At 41.5% G+C, this 24612-nt stretch overlaps 1 protein-coding gene across 2 annotated transcripts; it reads right to left on the bottom strand.

The window, feature by feature from the left end:
* Positions 1–6125: 6125 nt before the first annotated feature.
* On the bottom strand, positions 6126–13774 carry PCK1 (phosphoenolpyruvate carboxykinase 1). 2 transcript variants are annotated; one of them, XM_041478492.1, is made up of 10 exons: positions 13616–13774; positions 13139–13413; positions 11586–11767; positions 10772–10975; positions 10233–10420; positions 9183–9345; positions 8839–9063; positions 8604–8735; positions 7772–7867; positions 6126–7202 (listed from the first exon to the last, which is right to left on the bottom strand). In XM_041478492.1, exons 2-10 carry the CDS (start codon positions 13360–13362, stop codon positions 6748–6750), a joined length of 1869 nt encoding a protein of 622 aa, XP_041334426.1. In that variant the 5' UTR covers positions 13363–13413; positions 13616–13774; the 3' UTR covers positions 6126–6747. The 2 variants fall into 2 exon arrangements, with proteins under 2 accessions (XP_041334426.1, XP_041334427.1); XM_041478493.1 differs by having other exon boundaries at positions 13662–13729.
* Positions 13775–24612: the final 10838 nt, after the last annotated feature.

Consider the following 24612-nt stretch of genomic DNA (forward strand, 5'->3'; position numbering starts at 1 on the left):
CATGTGCAGGGAGCCTTTGGGCTGCCCAGGCACAGATATTAGCTGCAGGACACAGGTCCTGGGAGCTGCAGGAGCCTTGGAAGGCAGGTTGCCCTTTAGACCTTGAACTGCAGACGGCTGATCCGGCTCCTGCCAAGCCGCAGCGAGCACTGCCGGCGTTTCTGTGCTGTTGACAGATGTGCTGTTACTCTGCTGTCCTACATGTGCAGGGAGCTCAGGGATCACAGTGTCCCTGGAGCTGTCAGCTTGGGGGGTTTTGGGGGTGGGGAGTGGTTCTGAGGGTACCAAGCCTGTCTGAGTCTGTCCCCCTCAGCAAATCACCAAACTGCAGCGGGGACTTGCCAGAGCTGCTCTTCTGGTGCCAGTGACTCCTCCTGGCCCGGCTCCACACTTGTGCTAAGTGGCTTTGGAGCTGCCCCAGGGGTCTGTCACGGGTTGGAATTAAGAGTTGCATTTGGCTGGCTGGTCTGTCTTTCCTTCCTGGATGCAATTGCTTTTTTTAGCTTATCTTGGTTCTGCATGGGTTTGTGAGTTCCTGCTGAAGTCTCTAACAAGATTTGTATGGTGGCTTCTTTTTCCTCCAAGCAATCATAATTTGGCCAGAAATAAATGTCTGCAGAAATCTTTTTAAAGTCTCTCCCTCATGTAGGTTTCTGCAGCCTTCTTGAGAGACAAGCCGTAAAAACTGATGGGACTTTTGGAAATGCTTGGTGGGACTTCTAGGACTGGGCAGAAGTCCAAACAATTTCTTGTAATCTTCTCCACATAGATCTGTTATTGCTGGGGCAGGTACCAGATGCATTATCACTACTAATCTCCTTCAAGGGTGGAGGGGTGCCTGACTGTAGATAACTATGATGAAATAGAGCCAGATTTCTGTCTTTATAGAATAAAGACCAAGAAAATGCCACAGAATCCAAGGCTTGCTTCTACTTATTAGTGTCAGAAGGCTATTGTTTTTCTACTCTAAGACCACCACTCAACCCACAGCTCTCAAACAGCCTCCCCCTCCTTCTCAACTCTTGTCCTAGTTTAAATTTATGGCTAATTGATTTTTTTTCCCCTATTGGTTACCTCTGGAGCTTGACATAACTGTTGGTAATATCACTTTGATAGGCAAAACCAGGCTGATTGTGGGGGTTTTGCTGGGGTTTGTTTTTGTGCAGATTCTTTTGGACACCACCAAAGCTCTGCTGTCCAGCTCCACAATCCTGGCCATGTGGCTCTCCATTAAATTGTTATTTAAGGCAATCCAGGAACTGAGGTGGAACAAAACTCTGGGCACACTTACCTTAGCCTGGGCAGACCTGAGTGAGCTACAAGAAAAGGAACAGGGGAGTCAGGGTGCTCTGTGAGGGTCAAGGCAGAAGCATCCCAAGGGTCTCACCACTTTCCTGGCTCCTGCCAGCAGGAATAACTCCTGGCAGAGCTGTATCTCTTGTGATCCCACGCCATTCAAAGTCACCCCACTTCCACAGCATTACTGGACGTGGATGGTGATGTTGTTCACCCTGTGGGTGGGAATTTATCTCCATGCCCCTTGCAAGGCTCTGCTGGTTTCCCAGCCAGCTGAACTGCCATCATCTTGTAGCTTTGGGTTTCGGTCTCTTTCCAACCTTGGATAAATTTAAAGCCTCTATTCATAGCTGCTCTCAGGATCTGGAGCTCCAGAACACCATGGGAAGTTTCTCATCTGTTCAGGAAGACACAGATAAATATAGTGATGGCTTCCAGTGGGTAAAACGAGGTTTTGTTGTTCTATTCACGTTCAGAGCTGGCATTTGTGCTGTTGCTGTGCCAGCCTCCACCATGGTGACAGGCCCTTTCTAGGATTTCTGGTGAGATGGGAAGGGTGACAAGTTCAGACTATCAGTTTAGTTTAAAGCCCACAAATCTATACACAGCAGGGGTAAGATCTATTTATTGTGAGCCTAGGAGCTATTTTCCATGGAGGATGAGCTTAGTTTGTGCTGGAGAACAGCTGTTTATCAGGATCAAGTTTCTGGGAGGGACTGTTCCTTGGCCATCTCAACCTGGGAAATGGCCTTGTGATGCTTTACAAGAAAAGGAACAAAAACTACATTCTTGGTTCAAAAAAAGAACAAAACCAACAAAAATGAAGTGCAGCAGTTTACAAAGGGATTTTTTTTGATGAATAAAAGGCATTGAGGCTGCATTAAAAAACAGCACAAAAACTTTGATATGTTCCTTCGGGAGGATTAAACCAGATGTTTTCCCTTTTCCAATGGCCAGCATCTGACATTTCCAAAGAAGACACAGAGAACATTTCTGGGATGTGTATTAGAAAAAGTTCTGCTTGCAGCTTATCAGCTTGAAGGAAAGCTGAAGGCAGAATCATTTCAGAATTATGTCTGGTCACATTTACACTGGAGAAAAGGCATGGCAAGAAGCACCAGTGTGAGGAGGAGCAAAGCAAATTTCAAGGTGATTGTCACTGATGGCATCAAAGGCAGAACAAAGCCCTCCACACTGGATAGGGACAACTCAGAGGTCTTTTGTAAGGCCTCTTACAGCAAAGGCACCATAACCCTGTTTTTGTTTGCAAGGATCAGACACAGCCTGAATTTTGCATATTAATATATGTGGATTTCTGCAATTTGCTCACAAAATCCTTCTCTGGTAAAGTTTTGCAGCCAACATATCCATGGTGGCTGCAGAATGCAGGAAAGGAGTACAATAGCAATTAGGGATTTTTTTCTTTCTCATTTTCCCTACCTAGCTGTTTTGCATAAGGACACACAGATGGGGCAGGACGTGGTTTGGAATCTCAGTGAAGTGGATTTGCCAACACTCATTTGACCAATGTGCCCTTTTGTACTGCTGAGGTTAAACCTCTGCCAGAAATGTCCTCCACCATCAACACTAACAATTACTAATTTGGAGTTTAGAGTGCTCTGCTCTGCCATCCATAGCAGCATTCCCACAGTCTTCCAGCCAGGTACATCTCTAGTTACAATAATTGTCTTTCAGTTGGGGAGCTGACTGACTATACTGCCGCAAGTATGGAATAAATCATGTTACTATGGTAGCCAAGGTTTTTGGAAAACAGCATTTCCCAAAGCACAAATGCCATTTCTCTGAATTTTGCTTCTTTTCCTGAAAATATCATCCCAGAATTGTGAGAGGTTTGAAGCTGGGTTACACTGTTTTCCAATATGAGTTTTGCAGCAAGCTGGACACTGCTTTTCAGGTTTGTTTATTTATTTGGTTTAACCTTCATGATGTTGACAGAATCCAGGTGCATGGATATCTTATATACTCAAGCTAATTACTGCTGAGACTGACATCTGAGAAGGGGATTTGAAGGAACAAGACAAAACACAGTCAAAACTTGACCTTGAAACATGAGAAACGAGTCCAAAGGATGGCATCGGGCTTGGAGGTTCTCAACCTGTGCAAGGATTGGGCCAAGGTCCAGGTCTGAGCTCTGGATTTATCTCTGCTAACAGGAGCACTTGGCACTGAAGCCAGACCTTTTACTCCTGGGACTGTGCTAAATTTAAGGTAGTTGAGCACAGCCTTCCCTGGATGTGGTGCATCCATCACAATGTTCTTGTCCAGTGAATCACAGCACAAACAAGGTACCAGAGATCATATCCTCAAAACCGTTAATGGTTAAACTGTGATTTTAATTTTGTCTCTCTTCTTCTAAGCCACCGGTACATCCACGAGTGTTTTAACAAAGTATTTTGTTTCTCACTTCCCAGAATACCAAGTGCATTTCATAACACAGCTGTTGCAAATGTTATGGCTCTGTACACTTCATGTGTTAGTCTTGCCTGTGCTTCCCTTCTCTGAATTGCATTTAATAGGCCAAGTTTTATATTTCTCTACTAATTTGTTGAAATTTATTGCATTTGTTGCCTTCCCCTCTTTCTTTTGAAAATCAGGGGAACTTCCAAATTTCAATTTAAAAGCATTTTGTTTTTATGGAGCATAGTATTTGTTGGAGGGAGAAGAGTTGAGATCATAATCTGGCACAGTTGACTAAGTTTCTAAATTTTAAACCACCACCTTCTCCCTTTTTAAACATTTTCTCTGCCAATACTAAACATTTTGATCATTCAAAATGTAAATTGTACTCCCCATAGATGCTGATGGGTTGAGGATATATTTACATACAAAGGAGATGTTGAATGACTCACGCAAAAACTCATTTTCTTGTTCTCATTCTTAACAGTACAGCAGGTTCTTTCCCCCATTTTCTGGTTTCCGGAATGATCTGTGTCTGTGAGCAGTGTTTGAAAAGGTGCATGTGGTTAAAATGTGTGCAGTAGGAGAACCACAAATGGTTTAAATATTTTTTTCCAGAGGAGCTCTGTCCATGGGTTGTGTTGCGTTATGTGGAAAAAACCACTCAGAGCAGAACTTGAGGGCAGTGATGGTCAAAGGAAGGAAAATTCCCTGATTTCTTGGGATGAGGAAGAGAAAGCAGGGGTTTAGTCAGAACATGAGAGCCAGTGTTTTGGGCTGGGTAAAATGTTCTCAAGGAAGTTAGCACTTTATAACAGCGGTGTTGCTAGAGCTGGGCGTGTGCTGTAGGACCTCAATGGTGGTGTCTGCACCTCCTCATGGAGCAGCATTTTATGGGAGAAGTGTCACTTGGTTTTCCCATGCCCATATGCCTGCTGGGCTCGGGCCCCTGGCGCAGATTCCTCTGGCAGGAAGTAGGAGCCATTTCTTTGGAACGCTCGTTTGAGCCTGGTTGTGTTTGGGAAGGCAGAGCAGGAGCTCTGGAAAGCCCCAAGCTTCTGTACATCTCCTGGGCAGCATTTCAAGCTGTGCCTGGAACACGTTTGCACAGGGCTGGGATCCTCTCCCGAGGCCCATAAGAAACCCTGAGGCTCTGGCCATAACTCTCTGAGATCACCATGGCAGATTTTCTCAGCTCTCCTTGTTCTTCCTCAGACGTATCCAAACACCAGCCCAGTACTGTCACACCAGTTGTGGATGGCCCAGGCTGCTCATCAGCTATTTATAGCATTACTTTATTAACAACTTTGTTTTATACACTTGATAGTAATGCTCGAATCTGAGTGTATATTCCAGTCTTTCTTGGCTCACTTCCTCTGACTTATTTACTGACTTCCACCTTTATTTTTCCTGCTAATCTGGAGCCCATTCAAGAGGACACATAGAGGTGACCCTATAAGAGATGCAGATGTGATTTTGATCACCTCCACAGAGGCTGCACCACTCTCCTCCACTTCCATCACAGCTTTCCACTGCCTGTTCTTTGTGTGACCTATGCATTGACTTGGGCTCTATTATTCACTTCAGAACTGATAATGTTTGTGTTAAGTCTTAAACATGGGGTCAGGGGGCAGTTTAGAGCCTTTTCAGATTGTGTGACCTCTCCTAGCAAACTCTGAAGGGCAGTTGTTGACCAGCCCTGGCACTGTTTGCTCTGCAAGGAAGCAAGTCTGTAAAAAGGCTTATTACACAATGTAAGTGATTTTCTTTTTGCTAAGCAAATATTTGCAATATGTTTTGGGAGATCAAGCATTCAAAGTGAAAAGCAGGATACCTGCCAGGGATGTGGGAAACACATAAATGACACCTCTAATTGGGAGAACATGGGCTGGTTTTAGTGTCTTGGCTCTACAAGGAAGCCAGCACAGGTTCCTGCCCTGATTTTCATTGAGCTCTAAGGCTTTAGGCATCCCAACAAATCTGGAAAACTTTTTCCCAAATTGTCTTTACTTCAACAGCTTTGCTCGTTACTCTTGCAAAAGCCAAGGTGCTGTGGAACAGGGACAAATCCTATGACTTTAACAAATGAGCAAGGTCCTAATATGGGGCTTTCCTAGAGGGTAGTTTATTTTATAAATGCCTGCAGTAACTAACAATGCCCCGTTATGGAGAGTGTGTCACCATCTGGATGACTGCTCACAGCTGGTATCATAATTTTTGGATCATTCCTTTGGCTTGAATTGAAGTTGCAAAGACAGTATGTGGCTTAAACTAGTTGGCTCAGGAGTAGCAGATCAACTCCAGTCAACATCTAACTTCCACATGTGCATCTCTGCCTGTGCTGTGGTATTGACAGGAGCCTCAATTTATGTGCATGCAGTTTATAAACAGCAAGAATACTGGAAATGAGGTAATATTTTGTATAAACATTTATTTTATAGTTTAAGAACAAGCCATTCAAAACATCTGGAAATCACAGGAACATGAGTAATATATAACAGCAATATCTTAAATATGCATTAGTAATATAAAGTCATCTTTCACTCTGATAGTTACAACTTCATTTTTCTAAAAAGTATTTAAGACATGAAATATGTTTAGGTAATACATATATACAGCATCTAATTTTCTCTCCTCTTTCCAGTGGAGTCTGGGACTCCAGAGGTTTCTGTGATGGAAACAATGTGCTACAACTTGAAGGCTGGATTGGTTTGGATTGTATATGCAGAACTAGGCAAATAATTTACACCCATCATGGCTCTGTGTGCATGTAAGTGACAGAACAGGGGTTTCAGACCCTGTGCACTCCCACAGCTGCTCACCTATTCACAACAACCGGTGTAGTTATAAATCATTAGGTCTGGAGTTATTTCTAGAATGTCTCTGTATCTATATCCTAACTAAGCTATGACCTACTTTCATTATAACCCCCTGCCCATCAGTGTGCTGTTATGCTTCCAGTGGTGATTTGGTAAAATGTGTTTGCCTTGTCTCAGTGTGTGCGAATTGATAAATAATTGTGGCTTGATCAGCTCACAGCTGTTTTATCCTCATCTCTAAGGCAAGCAATTCCCTTTCTATTTCATAGGGAAGGTCAGCATTAACTTGCACTTCAAAGTATTGCTTGATTTCTTCTACCTCCTTTTCCCAGAACTCTTTGGAGATATCAAACAGTTCGGTCAGGTTGACATCTTCTAAACCCTTCAAGTTCAAAGCAGCATCAGTGGGGATGTAACCTATGGCAGTTGGTTTGGCAGAGGCTTTCCCTTCAATTCTGTTGAACATCCACTCCAGCACACGGGAATTCTCTCCGAAGCCAGGCCACAGGAATTTCCCTTGGCTGTCTTTCCGGAACCAATTAACGTGAAAGATCCTGGGTAGTTTTGCAGCTGGACGATGGGCCATGCTCAGCCAGTGGGCCAAGTATTTGCCAAAGTTGTAGCCAAAGAAAGGCCTCATGGCAAATGGATCGTGCATAATGACTTTGCCTGTTTGAAACACAGATGGAGAAGGTGAGGGAATAAATAGCACATTTATTCTAAAGCACAAAGATTCAGATCCTCCCAGGGTTTACCCATGATCCCTTCACCACCCTTGTGAGCTTTAAGAAACAACACAAGCATTATCCTTGATGCACAAAAGGTACAAATGAAATTAATTTTTGTTATTAAATTTCTTAAATCTCAGGTCAAGCAGCTTAAATGAAGATTCTCAAGAGATGACTGTCACTCATGCATTTATGTTGAGCTCCAGCAGAAGAGAAAATTTAAATTTGTTTATCCCAGACTGTAACAAGAACTCCCTGTCAAGGCTTCTGGCAACCCTGTGCCTGCATCCTGTTCTGTATGCTTGCCACCTAAGGGATTATTTTGCTTAATTTGACTTTTACAGAGAATTTGGCTGTTAATTCCAGTACAAATATTTTCTATTGTGAAAATGCACAGGTTGCAAAATTAGCTGCCAAGACTGAAATGTGAAAGAGCAGGGGGAAGGGGAGGGCAGACAGTCCAGAGGGGCCTGCTTTTAATACAGGTAGACAGATTAAATTTTGATTTACCTTTGTGCTCAGCAGCTGCTGTTGCTTCAGATCGCATGGCTGCTCCTACAAATACTCCATGCTTCCAGTTAAAGGCCTCATACACAAGAGGGACACCTATAAAGAACAAAATCACTTCAGTAATTAGAGGTCCAGAAACATTTTTATGGCAGGTTTTGCTATCTGACATAGTGCTGAATGCATGTTACTGGACAATGTATTCTAATGTTTCTTGGGGTTTTTTGCTCAGTTCATTTCCTGCTCTCTTACAGCAAAGAAGTTTAAATGAATGTTTTCAAAACTGGCTACTGATTACTGAACATATCCAGTGGGAGATATCTGGGACACCAGAATCTCCAGCAGATTTTGGTGGAAATAGAATCTGATCCTGTGGTCCTATTACACTCAGACCTAGCATTACTTCTATTTCTTTTCCAACTTTAGATGACCATTAGCAGAACAATTTATTGTAATTCCTTTTTCTTTTTTAAACTACCTAAAACAGATTCATTTCTCTAACCATTTGCTAACTGAACTAAAACTACAGGTAAATTGAGACCAATGCAGCAATTTTCTATGTGTCTGCTACCCATGTCAGTGGGTCCTGATCTCCCTCCAGCCCTTTATTATTATTATTATTACCTGGTTTGTGTTAACATCAAACAACTCAGACACTGAAACACCAGTGGCTGGAAGCGTGTGTGCCAAAGGCTAACACAGAGGAATTGGACTAACGTGGTTATTTCCTGGCTTTTGCAGCTGTGAAAGCAAAACCTGTGGCTATGCCCAGCTGTGTGTCAACCCTTCTGTGGCCAGCATTTCAGCCTGGAAAGGTGGCTGCTGCTTCTCTTACCAACTGGTCTGCGGCCTCCAAAAATGATCCCTTCGATGGGAACACCTTCGGGCGACTCCCACGCAGGATCCATGATGGGGCACTGCCTGGCTGGGGAGCAGAACCTGGAGTTGGGGTGAGCACAAGGTTCTCCTGCACAGAACACAACAAACAGGTCATGATGGCAGAATTAACTTGAATTTATTCATTAATTCCAAAGAAAGCCAAAGAGAGGGCTGTGGTGTGGGCCAGGTACCGTTGTCTGGGGTCCAATCCTTGTTCTTCCACGAGGTCACTGTCACTCCAGCTGGCAGAGGCTCATCAATGCCCTCCCAGTAAACACCTCCATCACTGGTTTCTGCCACATTGGTAAAGATGGTGTTCTTGAATATGGTTTTAATAGCATTTGGGTTTGTTTTGACTGAGGTTCCAGGGGCGACACCAAAAAAGCCATTTTCAGGATTGATTGCCCTTAAGTTGCCTGGAAGTTAAATGATAAAGAATAAGTAAACCATGCTGATTTAATTCTATCCAGAAGTTTGTAGCATGTCTTACTGCACCTACAGCAACCTGTAAAACATTCCAATTTAATTCTCATACCTTGTTCATCAAATTTCATCCAGGCAATATCATCACCCACACACTCAATTTTCCATCCTGGCAGGCTTGGGTTCATCATGGCCAAGTTAGTTTTTCCACATGCACTAGGGAATGCTGCAGCAAAGTACTTCTTTTTACCTTCTGGATTGGTAATTCCCAGGATCTATTGAAAAATTAATGCAACTGTTAAACACAGCCTTTTTTTCTTGAACTTTTCGTTTTGGAGATTGTCTCCAGCAAGTGGAAATGATAAAATATTTAATTAGGCTCATTTGTTCCTACAGAAGAAACACCACATAATATTGTTGACAAATAACTCAAGCTGTATTTTTTAAATCAGAGAGTCAGCTCTTGCCATTAGAATATCTGTAAGAAATTCTTATATTTTTTAAAAATTTTAGGTCTGTATATAATAAACATTTATTTTTATTCTGCTGATTTATTTTGCTGTGTTTCTCTGTCGAGACAGAAGAAAACCAGGCAATATTCTTTTGGCTGCACAAGTGGAGTAAAAGGAAAGCACTTTGTGCATGGATACTTCTGCTCTTCTCAAAGACCGCAGATATTTTTTTCTAAGGCTGTTCTCTTATGCACTTTGAAATTCTTTTCTTCAGTGGTATTTTATGGTGGTAGAATGTTTAAAGGACAGCAGAAATTGAAGTCTGGAAGGTTACACAGCAGAACTCCCTTAGAAAATCCGATATTTGCAGGTTTTTGAGTGCACAGACCTCTTTATAATCTGGCCCAGTGATGATGTTCAGGCTCTGCTCAAGTACACGGGTCTGCCTACAAGAAGTCACTCTCAAAAGTTCCAAATCTTGCTTGTTTTAAGCCATGACAGGTCCTATTTTAAATGTTTAGTACTTGGCCTTGCAAGCACTTTTCTATTCCTCATGAGCCTGGCACATGACAGATTCCTATCTAAAGTTACAGGACTATCCATATGAGACTAATTCCATTGATGGCCAGGCGGGTGATGGATTTATGTGGCTCTAATTTGGGGTTTAACGGCTGTTCCAACACACAAGATTTAACAGCATAGATTTTTACCAGCATGTGCTCTGCCAGCCAGCCCTCCTCTTTGGCCAGTCTGCTGGCAATCCGGAGAGCAAAGCATTTCTTCCCCAGCAAGGAGTTTCCTCCGTAGCCGCTGCCAAAGGAAATGATCTCCCTGCGATCCGGGAGATGAGCAATCAGCGTCAGCTCCGGGTTGCACGGCCAGTTGTTGATTAATGGCTCTGCAGAACAGAATGTTGTAGTCATGAATGCAGCAATTTCCATGCTTGATCACGCTGTTGTTTCATCAGCATTGAGCCTCTGACAGCAACTCAGAGCATATGCTTCAAGGAAATCCCTGGTAAGTACTAGGGATAATGATCTCCTTTCCATCAAACTCTCACTGAGCTTTGATTCCTTTCACTGAGTTTTGAACCTAGTGCTGTTCCAGAATCACCCTGGGCTTCTGGGTGAGGGTGTCCCACATGCTAAGGACACACACTCAGCTCCAAAGCACAGCCCTGGGCATTTCCAGGGGTTTTTAATGGCTCCTGGGGTTTTTAATGGCTCCAGGAGTTTTTAATGGCTCTTACCTTTTAGCGGCAGAGGGCATCCAACTGAGTGAAGGCATTTTACAAACTCCCCATTGCCCAGGGCTTTCAAAACATCTGTTCCTATCCGTGTCATGATCCTCATGCTGGCCACTACATAGGGTGAATCCGTCAGCTCGATCCCAATCTTGGACAAAGGTGACCCAATAGGCCCCATGCTGAAGGGGATGACATACATCGTACGTCCTGGAAAACAGGGAGTAGCAAGATGTGGCCAAGAGCAAAACAAGGAACATTTGAAGTAACCTTTATAAACATGGAGGTTGTTTCTCAGTCTTTTAAAAGCTGTTTGTCTTGTGACAGCTTCTGATTATGTTTAAAGTGCTGCAGCTTTCTGTTTGTCTAATTGTGTAGCAAGAAGTTTTATCTTCAATGCTGAAAGCAGCAATTCAGACAGATTGTCTAGCCAGGAGTAAGGGGAGGCGAAGGCCAAGTTCTCTGTTAGTGTAAATCCCTGAATCTGAAATTATTGCTGTGGATGGGCGGGTCCTTCATTCTCATCTCACTTCCTATCTGCTCCTCAGTTGCTGTGTGACTTTCTGAACCAAGTCACACAAATTTTTGTACTTTGCCACTCTTTAGGAAAACAAGAGTGCTGGAAAGAGACTGAGGACTGTCCTTGCCCAGGTATTTGGGTCTGTGGTAAAGATCTGCATGAAACCAGTCAAGTGACGATTGGGGGTATAAAGCTAAATCTTCAGCTCAGACTGTTCTTTAAAGATTACAGTAACTTGCAACAGTACAAGTGTCTCAGCATTGCTGAAAGTTCAGTGTCAATTATCTTTTTCTTGCCTACCTTGCATGCAGCCTGGGAACCTGGTGTTGAAGGCTTTCTCAAAATCTTCCTCAGACATCCAGCGCCCCAGCTGGCTTGTTCCAGTTTTAGGGATCGGAGTGGTATCTCTCTGCTCTTGAGTGATGATGACAGTTTTGCTCTCAATTCTTGCCACATCTCTTGGGTCAGTGAGAGCCAACCAGCTGCATTTCACCAAAACCCAGGAAATTAGACTTTAATTATCAATATAGCATTTTTACCCTTCTGTGGGTCTACTTTAGCACAAAAGGCTGCTAAAACAATGCTTTGTAAGGCAAAAATTAGTGACAAAGCAGTATTACAGGTAATATCAAAAATCAGATATATTCTCTCATAAAAATTGCTTTAAGACTTTCCAGTAATAATAAAAAATTATATGGCCTAGGAAATTCTTGTTACATGTTAATACTCCTTTGCCTCTTATCTCAGCCTTATTTTCTGTTGCTAACTTTCATGGAAAGTTAATCTTGTTTAATTCTCATTCTCATCAGTGTGAAGTTGTTTTGTAGGGGGACCACAAAATGATGCCTCAAGCTAAGTGGATGCCAAGGAAAGTAGTTTAAGTGTTGGTATATGTGCCAGAGGGATCAGAACCCAGCTTAGTGAATTGGCATAGTCCCTTAAATTAGAGGCATCACAAAGGAAATACTGAGTATAAGCACGATCATTAAAAGTGAAGGAGTTCATTAAAGGGGATCCTTTTCCCCCTCTAAGGAATTTTTTTGCCATCTATTTACGATAGAGGGGATTGTTTTACATTTTCACCTCTGTGCATCGAAATTTTCCACGAGTATAAAAATGTTCTAGTTGGGCTGTCATAACCATCATCACTACAGCTAAGCATATAATTAACAATGAATAATTTATCTGGTGAATCTTGCCCTTTTCTCTCCCAAATAGTCTGCAAACAGATTGCCAAATTCCTGCACTTAGTTATTCAAAAGTCTTTGCAGATTTCTCCCATGAAGATCTCGTGGTTGGCACGTAATTCTTGAGTATGCACTTGTTGTTAATATTCTCCTTTCACGTTCAGTTAGTTGGGAGAAATTATGAAATATTTGAAAAAAGTATTTGCAGAATACATTAGAGTCAAAGCTCATTGGCACGATATGAATAATGCCTGTACTGAATAATATTTGAACACCCACAGACCTATTTGAATGCCACAAAAAAGTATGTGATGAATAAACTAATTGGCTAAAATAGTAGAATTCTTCAAAAGAAGATCTGCTCAATAATATTTAGCCATTGCTAATGATAAATTACGTAAGTCTCATGACATTATTTCAGTTCCCTGATGTAACTAATCAATAGAGAAAATGTACAGTTGATAGTCCAACTGAATAATATGCTTTATGCTAATTTTTAGAGGAAAAAGTTTGCTTTTCCTGAGTATTTCACCTATGTAAGCTAAAGTTCCAAAATGTTCATGGAAAGCAAATATTGGAGAGTTATAAGAAGTTTTTAAAGTAAACAGGATACAAAATTAATTTTCCAATTCTGAGATGATACTTGACTTCATTTAGGCTACTCACCAGTTCTCATACTTGTTCAGCTTCTTGATCATGCCTTGTTCTACCATGATGTCCAGAATTTTCTTGTTCTCTTCTTCCGAGCCATCGCAGATGTGGATGCATTCAGGCTGGCACAGCTTGGCATTGGTCTCGATGAAATTCCTCGCTTCTGGAGAGAGACTCTCCCAATCCCCCTGCACAACCTTGGGCATGACGTTCATATCGGCTTTCAGCTGTGGGGGCATTATTGAAGCTGTTGTGTATTTCGTTGATGGCTGTAAAATACTGATCACAATCTAAAATCAAACAGATTAGGTGTGTTAGCTTAGTTACGTTCTAACCAGCGCCACAAAGCCTAACAACATATAACACACAGAATTTGCAATGGACTAGATTATGTACTGCTTTAAAATCAAAGTAGGGAATTTGGATCACTGCTAATTTCAAGAGGCCATTCTACTAATTTAAGGTGGAAAAAATAGAGGCCATTCTACTTACTGTCTATGGAAGCTGGAGCTGGATACCAGAGAGGATTTTGCTGTACCTTTCAGTTGAGCCCGTTTCACTTGCTTTGGATCTCTCTTGAAATTGCTGGTTTCCAAGGATGCACCTCCTTCCTTAAATATGCTTCATGGTAGTGTCCATCCCACCAGTTGAGGTGAAGGAGGCTTGTCTTTTACATCACCACTGGATGTGTCTTGGGACAGTGCCACTGACATTGTCACCATGCAGAGTTGTCAACAAAGCAGCCCTGGCGGGGTAATCATTTAACAGGCTTGATTAATGAATGCTGAAAGCAGAGGTTCTTAGCCCCTGGGTTTGCTGTTTTGAAGCAGTTACAAAATTTAGCAGTTTAACCAAACTTTGATCCATTTTGGCTTTGAAATCAAAAACGTCATAACTTCTCGGCGTGTGGGAAAGGTTGAGTACAAAGAGTTTCTGGAACCAGGAACACGGAGGTCATGCACAGAGGCAAAGTGCAGTTGGCACATTTTGTAGGCAGATGGTCACTAGCTGGCTGTGAAGTGGAGGCTCGTCCAAGGAGTGTTTACTCACCTTGGGAACATTGCCTGATCTGGGTATAAAGTTCAACAGTGAGCACTGACAGGCCTGAATAACCACTACGTAAGGCCCACAGCTCTTATTTTTGTCTATGCAGTTCTAAAAAAATCCCTAGCAATATAAATCTAAGTGTTGGGGTTCCTTCAGCGCAGGCAAGGGAGTTTTTGTTTATGACTTGTTTTAGGCTCTTGCAAACTAAAGACTTATTTCCTTTTGGTACAACCTCAGAAGAGGCAGAGCGGCAACTGTCTCAATAATTAACCTCCTCTTTCAAATATTATGTTTTATTTTACTGGGAGTTCTATGGGGGCGAGGTGTCATAAAATATTAACCCATCCCTAAATTAGTACTCAGAGCAAAAGCACAGAACTGCTCTGGACAGGGGCTGCACACGGTTGTTCTGTGGGTGAAGAGCTCTGTGTGTATGTGTACACAGACTTGAGTCTGTATCTGTTTCCGTTGTGGCACTATCTGATATCAGCCACTATTACTCTTATAATACTGAGGGTTATCTCAGTGTGATATCAGACTCTTGAGTGTCATCTCAGACACTTTGAGCTCATCTCTGTTTCTGCAGCCCTGTCTTTAGCTTCCCCTATTCCATTTTAGACAATTGTGACCATAAAGAAAGGTGGTCTTCATATCTATTTGTCCATGCAGTCTGGGTGTATGAAGACTGAAGTATTTCAGACAAACAGAACTGTAGAAACAACCCTGCTGCCATTTCCTCTCCCTCTATTTATACCCAGTCTTAGAAAAGCATCTAGACCCCGGATAAGGTGATGCATTTGTGCCAACTGGTAACTTTTTTGTATTGATTGGGGCTCCTACCATGGTTGTCATTGGTAGTTTGCAGAACAGGAAATCAAAGCATCTGGACCCTGGATAAGGTGATGCATTTGTGCCAACTTGTGACTTTTTTGTATTGATGGGGCTCCTACCATGGTTGTCATTGGTAGTTTGCAGAACAGGAAATCTGGGATTCCCAGCTAAGTTTCAGGGAGTTCTGAAAAGCAACAAAATTGACTTATCTTGTATAAAGGGTGTTCACAAGCCAGCTGTTGTTCAGGTTTGTAAGGCAGTTGGATGTTCCCAGCAAGAACCTTGCTGGGGCAGCCAGCAGTGACTTGCAACCCCCAAAAAGCCAGGCTGGCAGAGCAGCACACCTTCCCACCTGCAAGTCTGAAACACTGCAGAGCTGGCTCTCCCAATGCAGGAACACCCCTGGGGCTGCACCCTCTATCTCCCCTGCAAAGCCTTTTATTGTGTTTTGTAAATAAGGGAAGAAAACAGTGAGGTAAGAGGGGCTGTCCTTGATGCATGGCAAGGCCAAACATTCTCGAAAAGGAAAACAAAAATCTGGTGGGATAAGAGGTGCTAAAGAATGCTCCTGATAGGGCTGTGATGTAAGCAAAGATAAAATCCAAAACCAATTTAATTATGGCAAAGCTAGTGTTTGTCTTCAGAGTCCACATACTGTGGTGTTGGTGGAGCTGATCAAAAATATTTTCCTTTTTAAACATGTCATAAAGAACTTTCATTAAAAATAAAATGGAGCATAACCTTTAGTAATACTAAGCAGAGCCCTTTTTCAGAGAAGTACAAAAATACTGAGTGCTTTTTGCCAGGTAAGTCAGTGTACATAGAAATAACTGAGGGTAAGCCAGCAATGTTCAGTTGTCAGGAAGACAGTAGACCAGGAAATTATAATATTTCAGCACAAGTAAAATCAGAATAAAATACTGCATACTACAGTGTAATACAGCAGAATCAGTCCTAGTGTCTCTAGGTTTTGAGAGGAGGAAAAAAAATTCCCAAACCCAGAGCATTAATTTCTGCCAATTAAATTACAGTCAGGCAGGTGTTGTGCAAATTTTCTAACACTGCAATCCTAACCTCCCACAATCTTGCTATACAAACTGTGGGCTTCTCTTGAGAAGACACTAAATATGCCAAATTGGTGGCACTGTGTTATGAACATATGTCCATTAAAAATCACATTAAGGATTCCAAATGTTTTTCATTTGTGATGGCAGCAGGGCTCGAGTACAGATGTCCACTGGGAATTCTAGACACTTCAGCATCAAATTACTTGTATTTAGGTAACACCTCCCATCAGAGGATCTCAAAGCATATCACAAACACACAGTAAGCCTCAAGCCCCTATATAAAACACACATAGTATTTGGTGCAGTGAAATAACTGGAGCATATGCAAATCAAGGCCAGGATTTTTTTCAAGAATCTTCTCATTTAGAGATTCAGCTTTTAGAAAGCCAACAGAAGGCATTAAAGGTTTTGTGTGAAGATAGTGAATTCTCATAACACCCACTGTTTCCCACACAAAAACCCAGATGTAGCACTTCCAATGGCTCAGTTACAGTGGTCTTGAGGTGTCACCCAGTACCAGTGGGTGCTGCTGTCTGGATTCAGTTTCTGGAAGATTTCACTAATGGCAAACATGGGAGGTGGTATGGGGAAATGTAAGGCCTTTTAAAAAAGAGTTATCTTGAATGTAAAGTTTATTTTCCATTTAAATGAGAAGCCTTTTTTAGTAGTAACTGCATTATAATGCTCATCTAATAGCTGATACGATTTCTTCTGATTGAACTTTTTTTGGCACTTTTTCTCTGTGCTTCTTGACACTTGAATGTGATGCTTATCAGGTGCCTTCTTGGAAGCTGTCAAATCATTTAAATGTGTGTGAATCTGACATTTCAAGATGACAGTGTTCAACAAGTGCCTTGAAAGGAGGGGTTTCAGGATGTTTGCTTTGATGGACGCTATTCAGGTTGCTCAAAACAGAAGTTTTGGAGCACTTCAGGTTTTACAGACTTACTAGAACTCAATAAATGTAAAGGTTTTTAGACGCTCAGAAAAAGTGTCATTAGAAAGCTTAACTCATCACTACAAACCAAGGTGCAACAAAGCACTCACAGTGAGATCTGAAAGTTGTTAATGGCTTATAATAATACTCAGAAATTCCACTTCCCTCCCATTGCTAATTCTCCTACATATTGTCACCTCTAAGGAGTTTGTCACTTGGGTATTTTGCTATAAAACTGCAGGTTTTTTAAAGATTCTCTGAGCTGTTCTACTAACGGAAGAGCACTGCCTCTGGATTGCTATTTCTGTGGTGTTCTGCTCAGCTGACACTGAGCACACTCTGACAGCTGCTGGACTGAATACCACAGAGTCCAGACCCAAGGGCAGCCCTTGCAAGCTCAGAGAGAGCAGGGATCATTCTCTCAATTTCCAAAAGAAAACGTGAACCGTGCAAATCGCCTGCAGTTGCAAAAGAGTCTGTGAGCGAGCCAAGGGCTTGTTCCAGACCCTGCGCAGCGCCGGGCGGCATTTCCACCTCACAGCCCCTCTCCTGCAGGAGCTCTTCAGCACTGACCCATCTGCAGGAGGGCTGGGGGCCCTGCCACGTGTGCTGCACGCTCCCCTCCATGTGTGCTGCGTGAGCCCTGGGACTGAGCCTCTGCCACCGGCCACAACAGGCAGCAGCAAACTGTGGGCACGGCGCTTTACCTCCTGCTCACCTCCTTTCCAACCCTAATCCATATAGGATTGGGCAGATTGTAAAATATGCTGTTTGTGGATCCCTACAAAAGGCAATGTAATTTTTTTGGCCCGTGTTCAAAATGAAGTGGCTTGTTCTGATGGCAGAGGAGTGGAAAAAAACCACCCAGATTTATCACTATTAGACTGTACTTCCATTAGCCTGTCCAGCATTTTCAGCTCGACCACAGACATTTCTCAAAACAAATGGAAGGAAGTTTCAGCAGGAAAGATGCACTGGTGCATGTTTAAAGTCTCTAAAGAAAGTCACCAACTTTTGATGCTTCGTTTAGTATCAGCTCAAGTGCTCAATCCTGAGCTATATTTTAAAGAAAGTCCTGGTTGTGCCACAGTACATGCCAAGGCTGTCATTACACCATGGGCACACTGCTTTCTTGCTTGTTGTTCTGCTTTGGCAGATAAAACAGTTATTATTGTTATTATTATTATTACTTTATTTTTAAGCTCACTTTTACAGGCTCAGCTCTGGAGATGGGATTAAGACATGTAATTTTAACTTTGATATGCAGTCACTTCTCTGGAGCCATTACTTGAGCTGTGACTCTAACCTGGGGACTCTTCCCTAAAGGAATCCTGTTATTTTTTTAAAAACACCCTGTCAAGGATCAGTGTGAGTATGTGAGTAATGGGCTCTGTAGCCACTGGTACCTAACCAGTGGCCAGGTATGTGTAATTCTGTTAGACTGGGAGCTCTTCTCATCTACTGCAGAAGGTCTCAGTCATATGGAGAGTTTGGGCCCACCAAGACTTTGACTAACTTTACCCTAGCCACAACAGAATTATGATTTTTGCATGGTTAATGCAGGGCTTTTTTGCTGGATGAACAGCAGAACCACAGCCAGGAGAGAAGGGGACAAACCATACTAACCAGAGTGAAAAACAGTCAGCAAAAGGTTTGTGTTTCCCTTTACCTTTCAGCATCTGCTCTGCTCAGTCCCACAAAGCCCAGATGGCTCCAAATCCAGTTTGCAAATAAAAATGGTTACCCTTGTTGGAGTGAAATCTCTTTACCACAGAGGTGTGTGCTTGTGGCTGTCAAGGACTTCCTGCTTCCTACTTGAGTAGGGAACAGACAAATCCTTGCACATGAGTTCAAGCACCTCTTGTTCAAGAATTTCTGCTTCCTGTGGATGACTGATGTTCTGCTAACTGTGCCCTTTTACAGAGACCTCACCTCAGGCCTAAAGAAATTTTTATATTCTAAATTTATTTATTTTCTCTAGGATGGGACAACCCTAGCTCCCCTGACTCCTTCCTCTTGCATGCCATTCCTTATTTCTCTGCGATGCTTTGCTGCTAGCAGCACTGTGCTGGCAGTTGTCCTTTCAGGGTTACCCAGCTCTACTTCTCCTAGTTTGGTGGATAGCTGCCAGTTAGAGAAACTTAAAACCTCATTAAACATGATCATTATCTTTTCTCATTTTTGTCTGTGCCACAGACCATCCCTGCTGGGTTCTCTCTAGGTTACTGTAATGCAAATAGTAAGTTCTTACTTGAAATGAAAAGCATTTACTAGAAACTGTTTTCTCCTTCAATAGCAACACAAAAGCAGCATCTTGGGCTGAACTGTGTCTTCCGTTTCAAGTGAGGTTTGTTCTATACTTTTTCCCCAGGAAAACAGCTTTGATTAATATTTCAAGCATTTTATAACACTAAAAGCCAAACAACAAGATAGAAAAGCTGATTATGCAGAAATGAAAGCCAAGCTACATCTAAAGGTCAGAAGGCAAAAGTGCCTATGTCAAGCACTACATACCTTTTGGTTCTTGAACCTGGCAGCTAGAGGAAAATCAACATTGCACAAAAACCAATAATCCCTGTAATGAATCCTCTGTTTACTGGAAAACTCTTATGTAAGTGTTAACAGGTCAGGTGAAACCCTACATACTGTACACTTCTGCTTAGCACCATTCTAACAGGCATAAGGCAACAACAGTGGACAAAAATGGGATTTTTTTCAATGTACAGGCACTTTTGTTTGGTCAGAGTAAATGGTTCCTACCAGACAAATGCCACAATTACGATTATTTCTACAAACAACACTCAGTAAAGAGATCAGGAGTTCAACTGGACCTGGATATCATGCTTTTTTTTCTTATGCTTTTAGGAAGACATAATTCTGACTGCTACACGTGCATCTTTGATTGACCATCTGTAAGTGTCTCCAAATTTACTGATTCAGGATGATATATATGTATATGAATACTGTTTATGTAAAGAGAAGTTTCTCACTTGTGTGCTTAAACCACTATGTACAAATGAACAGCAACCAACTTGCATTCTGCAAAAAAAAATTAAAAACCCCATGCACTTGCTAACCTTGTAAAGATCAGGTATTTCCTCTAAGTACCTTTTTATTTTAGGTGCAGCATAGATGTTCTCTGCCCAGAAAACCTTAAACAAAAGATGGGTATGAATGACAGATCGAGACTTTCACTTTGTAGAGGCAGCTCAGAATGGAGTAATAACTGTGATTCACAAAACATGTCACCCAGGTATTCTCATCTGCTTTCTAGACACTGCCTCATCTTGATGTTTAAGTTACGAGGACTGTAAGATTTACTTTGTTTCTTACAGGAGCAGAAAAGATGTACAACTAAGCCTGCTATACCATATTTCCATTACCAGTTCCTGATGGAGAGGTCTGGAGCTATCTGGTTGTGGACTTTAAGTGATGGTTCAACATTGTAGCAGCGCAAAAAACTAAGATTTAAGGTGTTTGTGCTGATAAATATCACAGACTACACCTCCTGCTGTTCAGTGAAGTGACATTAATATACAAGTTGCTAAATAATCCCTTAAATTTTCTTGATTTCTTTAGATTTTTTAATTAAGATGTTGATTTGGACTCCTCAGAAAGTTTAATGCCCAAGAGGATTTGTCATCTGAGCTGGGACAAAAAGTGCACAGGAACCCACTGCTCTTCTGAACCCACCAATCATCTCCTTACTGCTGATTTTGCAAGGTTTAACCTGTACTTGCTGCACATCCACGTGGAAGCAGAATTTGAACTTCTCCAGGTTTGTCATCTCACTCACAGATTTATTAGGAAAATAATTTAATAGTCTCATTCTTCAGTGATCCTATTAACTTCCAAGTTTTGGTGTCTGTTCAGCTGTGCACAAAGAGCTGTTCTCAGAACTGTTTTCCTGATTAAACATTAACAGTGCGATAAAAGAAGGAAACATGGGCATCCTTGGAGTTTGTTTCTTACATCAGCTGGGTTAAACCTTTACTATCTTTTCTCACTGTGTATCTTCTATCTGTGTTTGGCAATCAAATTCTGCACAGCTCCAGCACGTTTCCCCCAGTTTAGTCAAAACAAGAGGAAAACTTTCTGCCTTTTAAACTTTTAACTCTTCCACCCTTGCACAAACAGCAACAGAAACCTGTAATAACTAACTAAGGCGAGTTGTACTAAAAACTTTCTTTGCTATCTGTTGGATTAAAGAGTATTCTGTAAAAACAGGGGAAGTCACTGAGGTGTAGTTAACTGTATAACCACACTAATGTCTTTTGAAATGGAATAAGTGATATGCTTCTCAATAAACATCTTTCTTCCAAACAGATCCAGGCACGCAGCTCTGCTGTTTGCCACAAGGAGCAAATTGTGTATTAGTGGATGGCAGGATTGTTTCTAAATATATCATAATGTTAGATGAAACAGTTAATAGACAAATTGCAATTATGGTTAATAATTTTTAGACCACTTCCCTGACTTGTGTCTAAGCAATCAATCATCCCTGGTACTTTCAGCTCCAATAAGCTTATGCTAAATACTTCCCCTTTTATATATCCCACATCTGTACTCTATTAGGTCTTGGTTTTTTGTCCTGCTATACAATTATAATAATTTACAGTATGGAGCAGGATTTTAAGAGCATAGACAATACTTGAAAGCATTAAGTCTTTTAACTTAATAGGAGTTGCTTTTGTTCTGCTTCAAGAATCACTCATATTTACAGAAATGATTTGTCTCCTCCAAGTCAAGATGAGCACTGGAGAGAGAGCAAAGCCTGGCTTTCCCTGTGCCTTAGGCACAACCCAAATTTAGCTGATCCTGCATGAACAGCACAGTCCAAGCACTGTGCCCTGAGACAGCTCTGCAGCTCTGCTCACCCTCCTCTTTGCATGAGAAGTGGTAATTTATAGCTTGCCTAGACACTAGTCAATCAATACCCTCCAGCATGATTTCCATCTGGCTTTGCTGTGCTGTGCTCCCATCTTCTCTCTGCTTTGGGGATTCAGCAAGGAAACAAGTAGGACTGTATGTTCTGATGTTCCTGGGTCTGAGGTCTGACTAGTTTTTTATATGACTGTAGCAATAGGGAGCAGAGAATTGTGGTCTTTGGGGCAGGCAAGAAACCCAAGTCAGATCCAAATCCTAACTGATGTCTGCTAAAATAAACTGTAGCTTCCATCTCTGAATCAGAGGTCTAGGGGAAAAAAATAAAAAAAATTAATAATATTCTTCTTTCCAAGTGATCAAACTGTATATTTTCTCCTGAGAATATTCCAGGCCAGCACTGAAGCACTGACTTAATTCTGAATCTGCAAGATTCAGTTGCTTAGAACAGCATCAAAAAGAACATAACTTTTTATCTCACTCATTAGCTGATGTGCTTTCTTTTTTTTTTTTTTTTTTTTTTAATTAAGGTTTTTGGTGGTCTCTGAAGAAATGCTTCATATTTGTGAAAGTGGGACACCAAAGAAACAAGGAGCATCAGAAAATACAGCAAAAAGACTTCAACCATTTAGTGACAGCTTCAAGACCTGAGCCACATTTAAAGGAGCCAGATGAATTAGAAGATTGTAAAAGTATCTCTGCCTTCTCTGAAGCAGGTGATGGTGCGAAGGAGGTTATCTGGTGCTGTCATTATTAAGAGGGGCAATATCTCACTGCAAAAGAGGTGCTGAAGGTAGTGATTGTCCCCGGGGTAGGAGGAAAGGGAAGGCATGTGTGTTTGCAGCCTGGTGCTAAGGCACACACACCACTGACAGGTGCGGTGTGAACACGACACATACTTGGAAACAAAAGTGAGACATTGGTGGAAAGTGAAAATGGAAAACTTTCCAGATGCCAGGTGGAAAATGATATTAAAGCTGTCAAAATAAGTCACAACAAAGACTGGGTTTTCTCCTAGACTAACAGGAGTCATGTTCTGGAGAAGAATGGAGATTTCAACTACAAGGCAGAGTGTCATAAATGAAACAATTATGAGCACTGGAGGTTAAATTTGAACCTATTTGTTTTGGGGTTTTATGCTTTGGTCTCTTTATTTTTCCTTTTTCTCTTTCAAGTACACTGCAGCATTCCTGATTTACTCTACAGTTTGTGGACAGGTCAAAAATGTGTAAATAAATCCCACTGTCGTTGCTTCACATAGTTATCTACTCTGGGCCTAATTCCAAGCCCTGTTAAATTGATGGCAATCCTTCCACTGGCATAGGAGGAGTGCAGTTTAGAACCTGTGATGGAAGTGCAAAGCATCACCAGAGAGGATGGATAAACAGCCTCTGCAGTCATCCAAAGTGAGTTTCTGAAACACAGTAAGGGAAGCAAACCTTGAACTACATTCAAGGTCAAATATGCTTTATGTATATGGTAATAGAGCTTTTAAAAAAGTCAGCTCCACCTAACACACATTAAACATCTTAAATATTATAAAAGACATTATTCAGTTTTAAGACTGACAATCTGAGCAGATAACCCAGTATTTTACTTTAAAAAATCAGCTGCACTGTTTATACTTGGGTGGAAAACCACAGATCAGAACAAAGTTTGCTGTGTTTCCTTAGTGCAGCCAAGGAAATTTACTCTGCTGATTGAGGATTTTACTTGTCCATGTATTCACTTTCATGCACTGGTACATTCTTATCAGTAATTTATCTGCAATTTTGTGGCTGAATTTTGTTTCTTTATGTAATGTTACTTTAGCACAAGAAAATGTGCCTACATTAAATTCCTTTTGCTCCTTATGAAATACCCCTAACAAACAATAATTCATTGTGAACGCTTACCCCCCAAAGTATAATTATGACTTAAAATATAAAATACATCTCTATTCTTTCGTGATAGACTTTTCATGCAGGATGTTGATGTGTTAGATAGAATCAGACTCCCAGAGGAGTGGGTAGAAGCTTGATTGCAGCTGGAGATAGAGAATGCAGCAGCAGCAGTAACTGGAGACTGTTCACACAACACACCATAATGGCCATTATGGAGCTGTTAACATCTAGTGTGTCAAAACCTACTCAGAAACTGGCTGAATTCACAGATTGCTGATCCAAGTGGTTCCTTTAAATTCAGCAAAAAAAATGAACTGAAGGGCTATTCTGCATTTGAGCTATAAATCCTTGGAAATATCGGTTAATAATGGAAATAATGACAGACCTTTACTGTAGCTGCATGGATGGTGCTGGTATTAATAATGCAGAAGTGCAAGGCAGGACAGCTCTTAGAAGTTGCTGTCTGCTGAAGTGCAGAAAACCTCATTAAAACAACCTAAAGGATGGTGTATTATTATAACTTTTTTCCTACAGTGCCCTTCAACTATCATAATATATGGAGCAACTTGAAAAGATCTAGAAATGTGTGAGAAGTAAAATCTCTGGCCACAGTTGCCAGCAGCCTAATTATGTGAATATACTGTGTACTCTGCATCCTGTTCTTTAGTTTTGAGAGCCTGTGGATTTGTGGATGATGAATAATGTGGTGTCTAACCAAAATATCAGCACTAAATTGCTGGAATAGATATTCAGCCTTAAATAATTGCTTTGGATTTGTGTTGAATCCAAGCAGTAGAATAGTTATGACTAAGCTGCAGTTGTTAAATGCAAACATGTTGT

Source organism: Pyrgilauda ruficollis, unplaced genomic scaffold (assembly GCF_017590135.1).
Source record: "Pyrgilauda ruficollis isolate IOZ18807 unplaced genomic scaffold, ASM1759013v1 scaffold45, whole genome shotgun sequence".
Classification (NCBI taxonomy): domain Eukaryota; kingdom Metazoa; phylum Chordata; class Aves; order Passeriformes; family Passeridae; genus Pyrgilauda; species Pyrgilauda ruficollis.

Excerpts from the sequence above, each read along its gene's own strand:
- PCK1 (XM_041478492.1), bottom strand. The coding sequence starts at position 13,362 with ATGCCCCCACAGCTGAAAGCCGATATGAACGTCATGCCCAAGGTTGTG. Across the intron at positions 8,736-8,838 it reads GGATTGGACCCCAGACAACG|GAGAACCTTGTGCTCACCCC; the intron begins GTACCTGGCCCA and ends TGTTCTGTGCAG. Across the intron at positions 7,868-8,603 it reads TGGAGGCCGCAGACCAGTTG|GTGTCCCTCTTGTGTATGAG; the intron begins GTAAGAGAAGCA and ends TGTTCTTTATAG.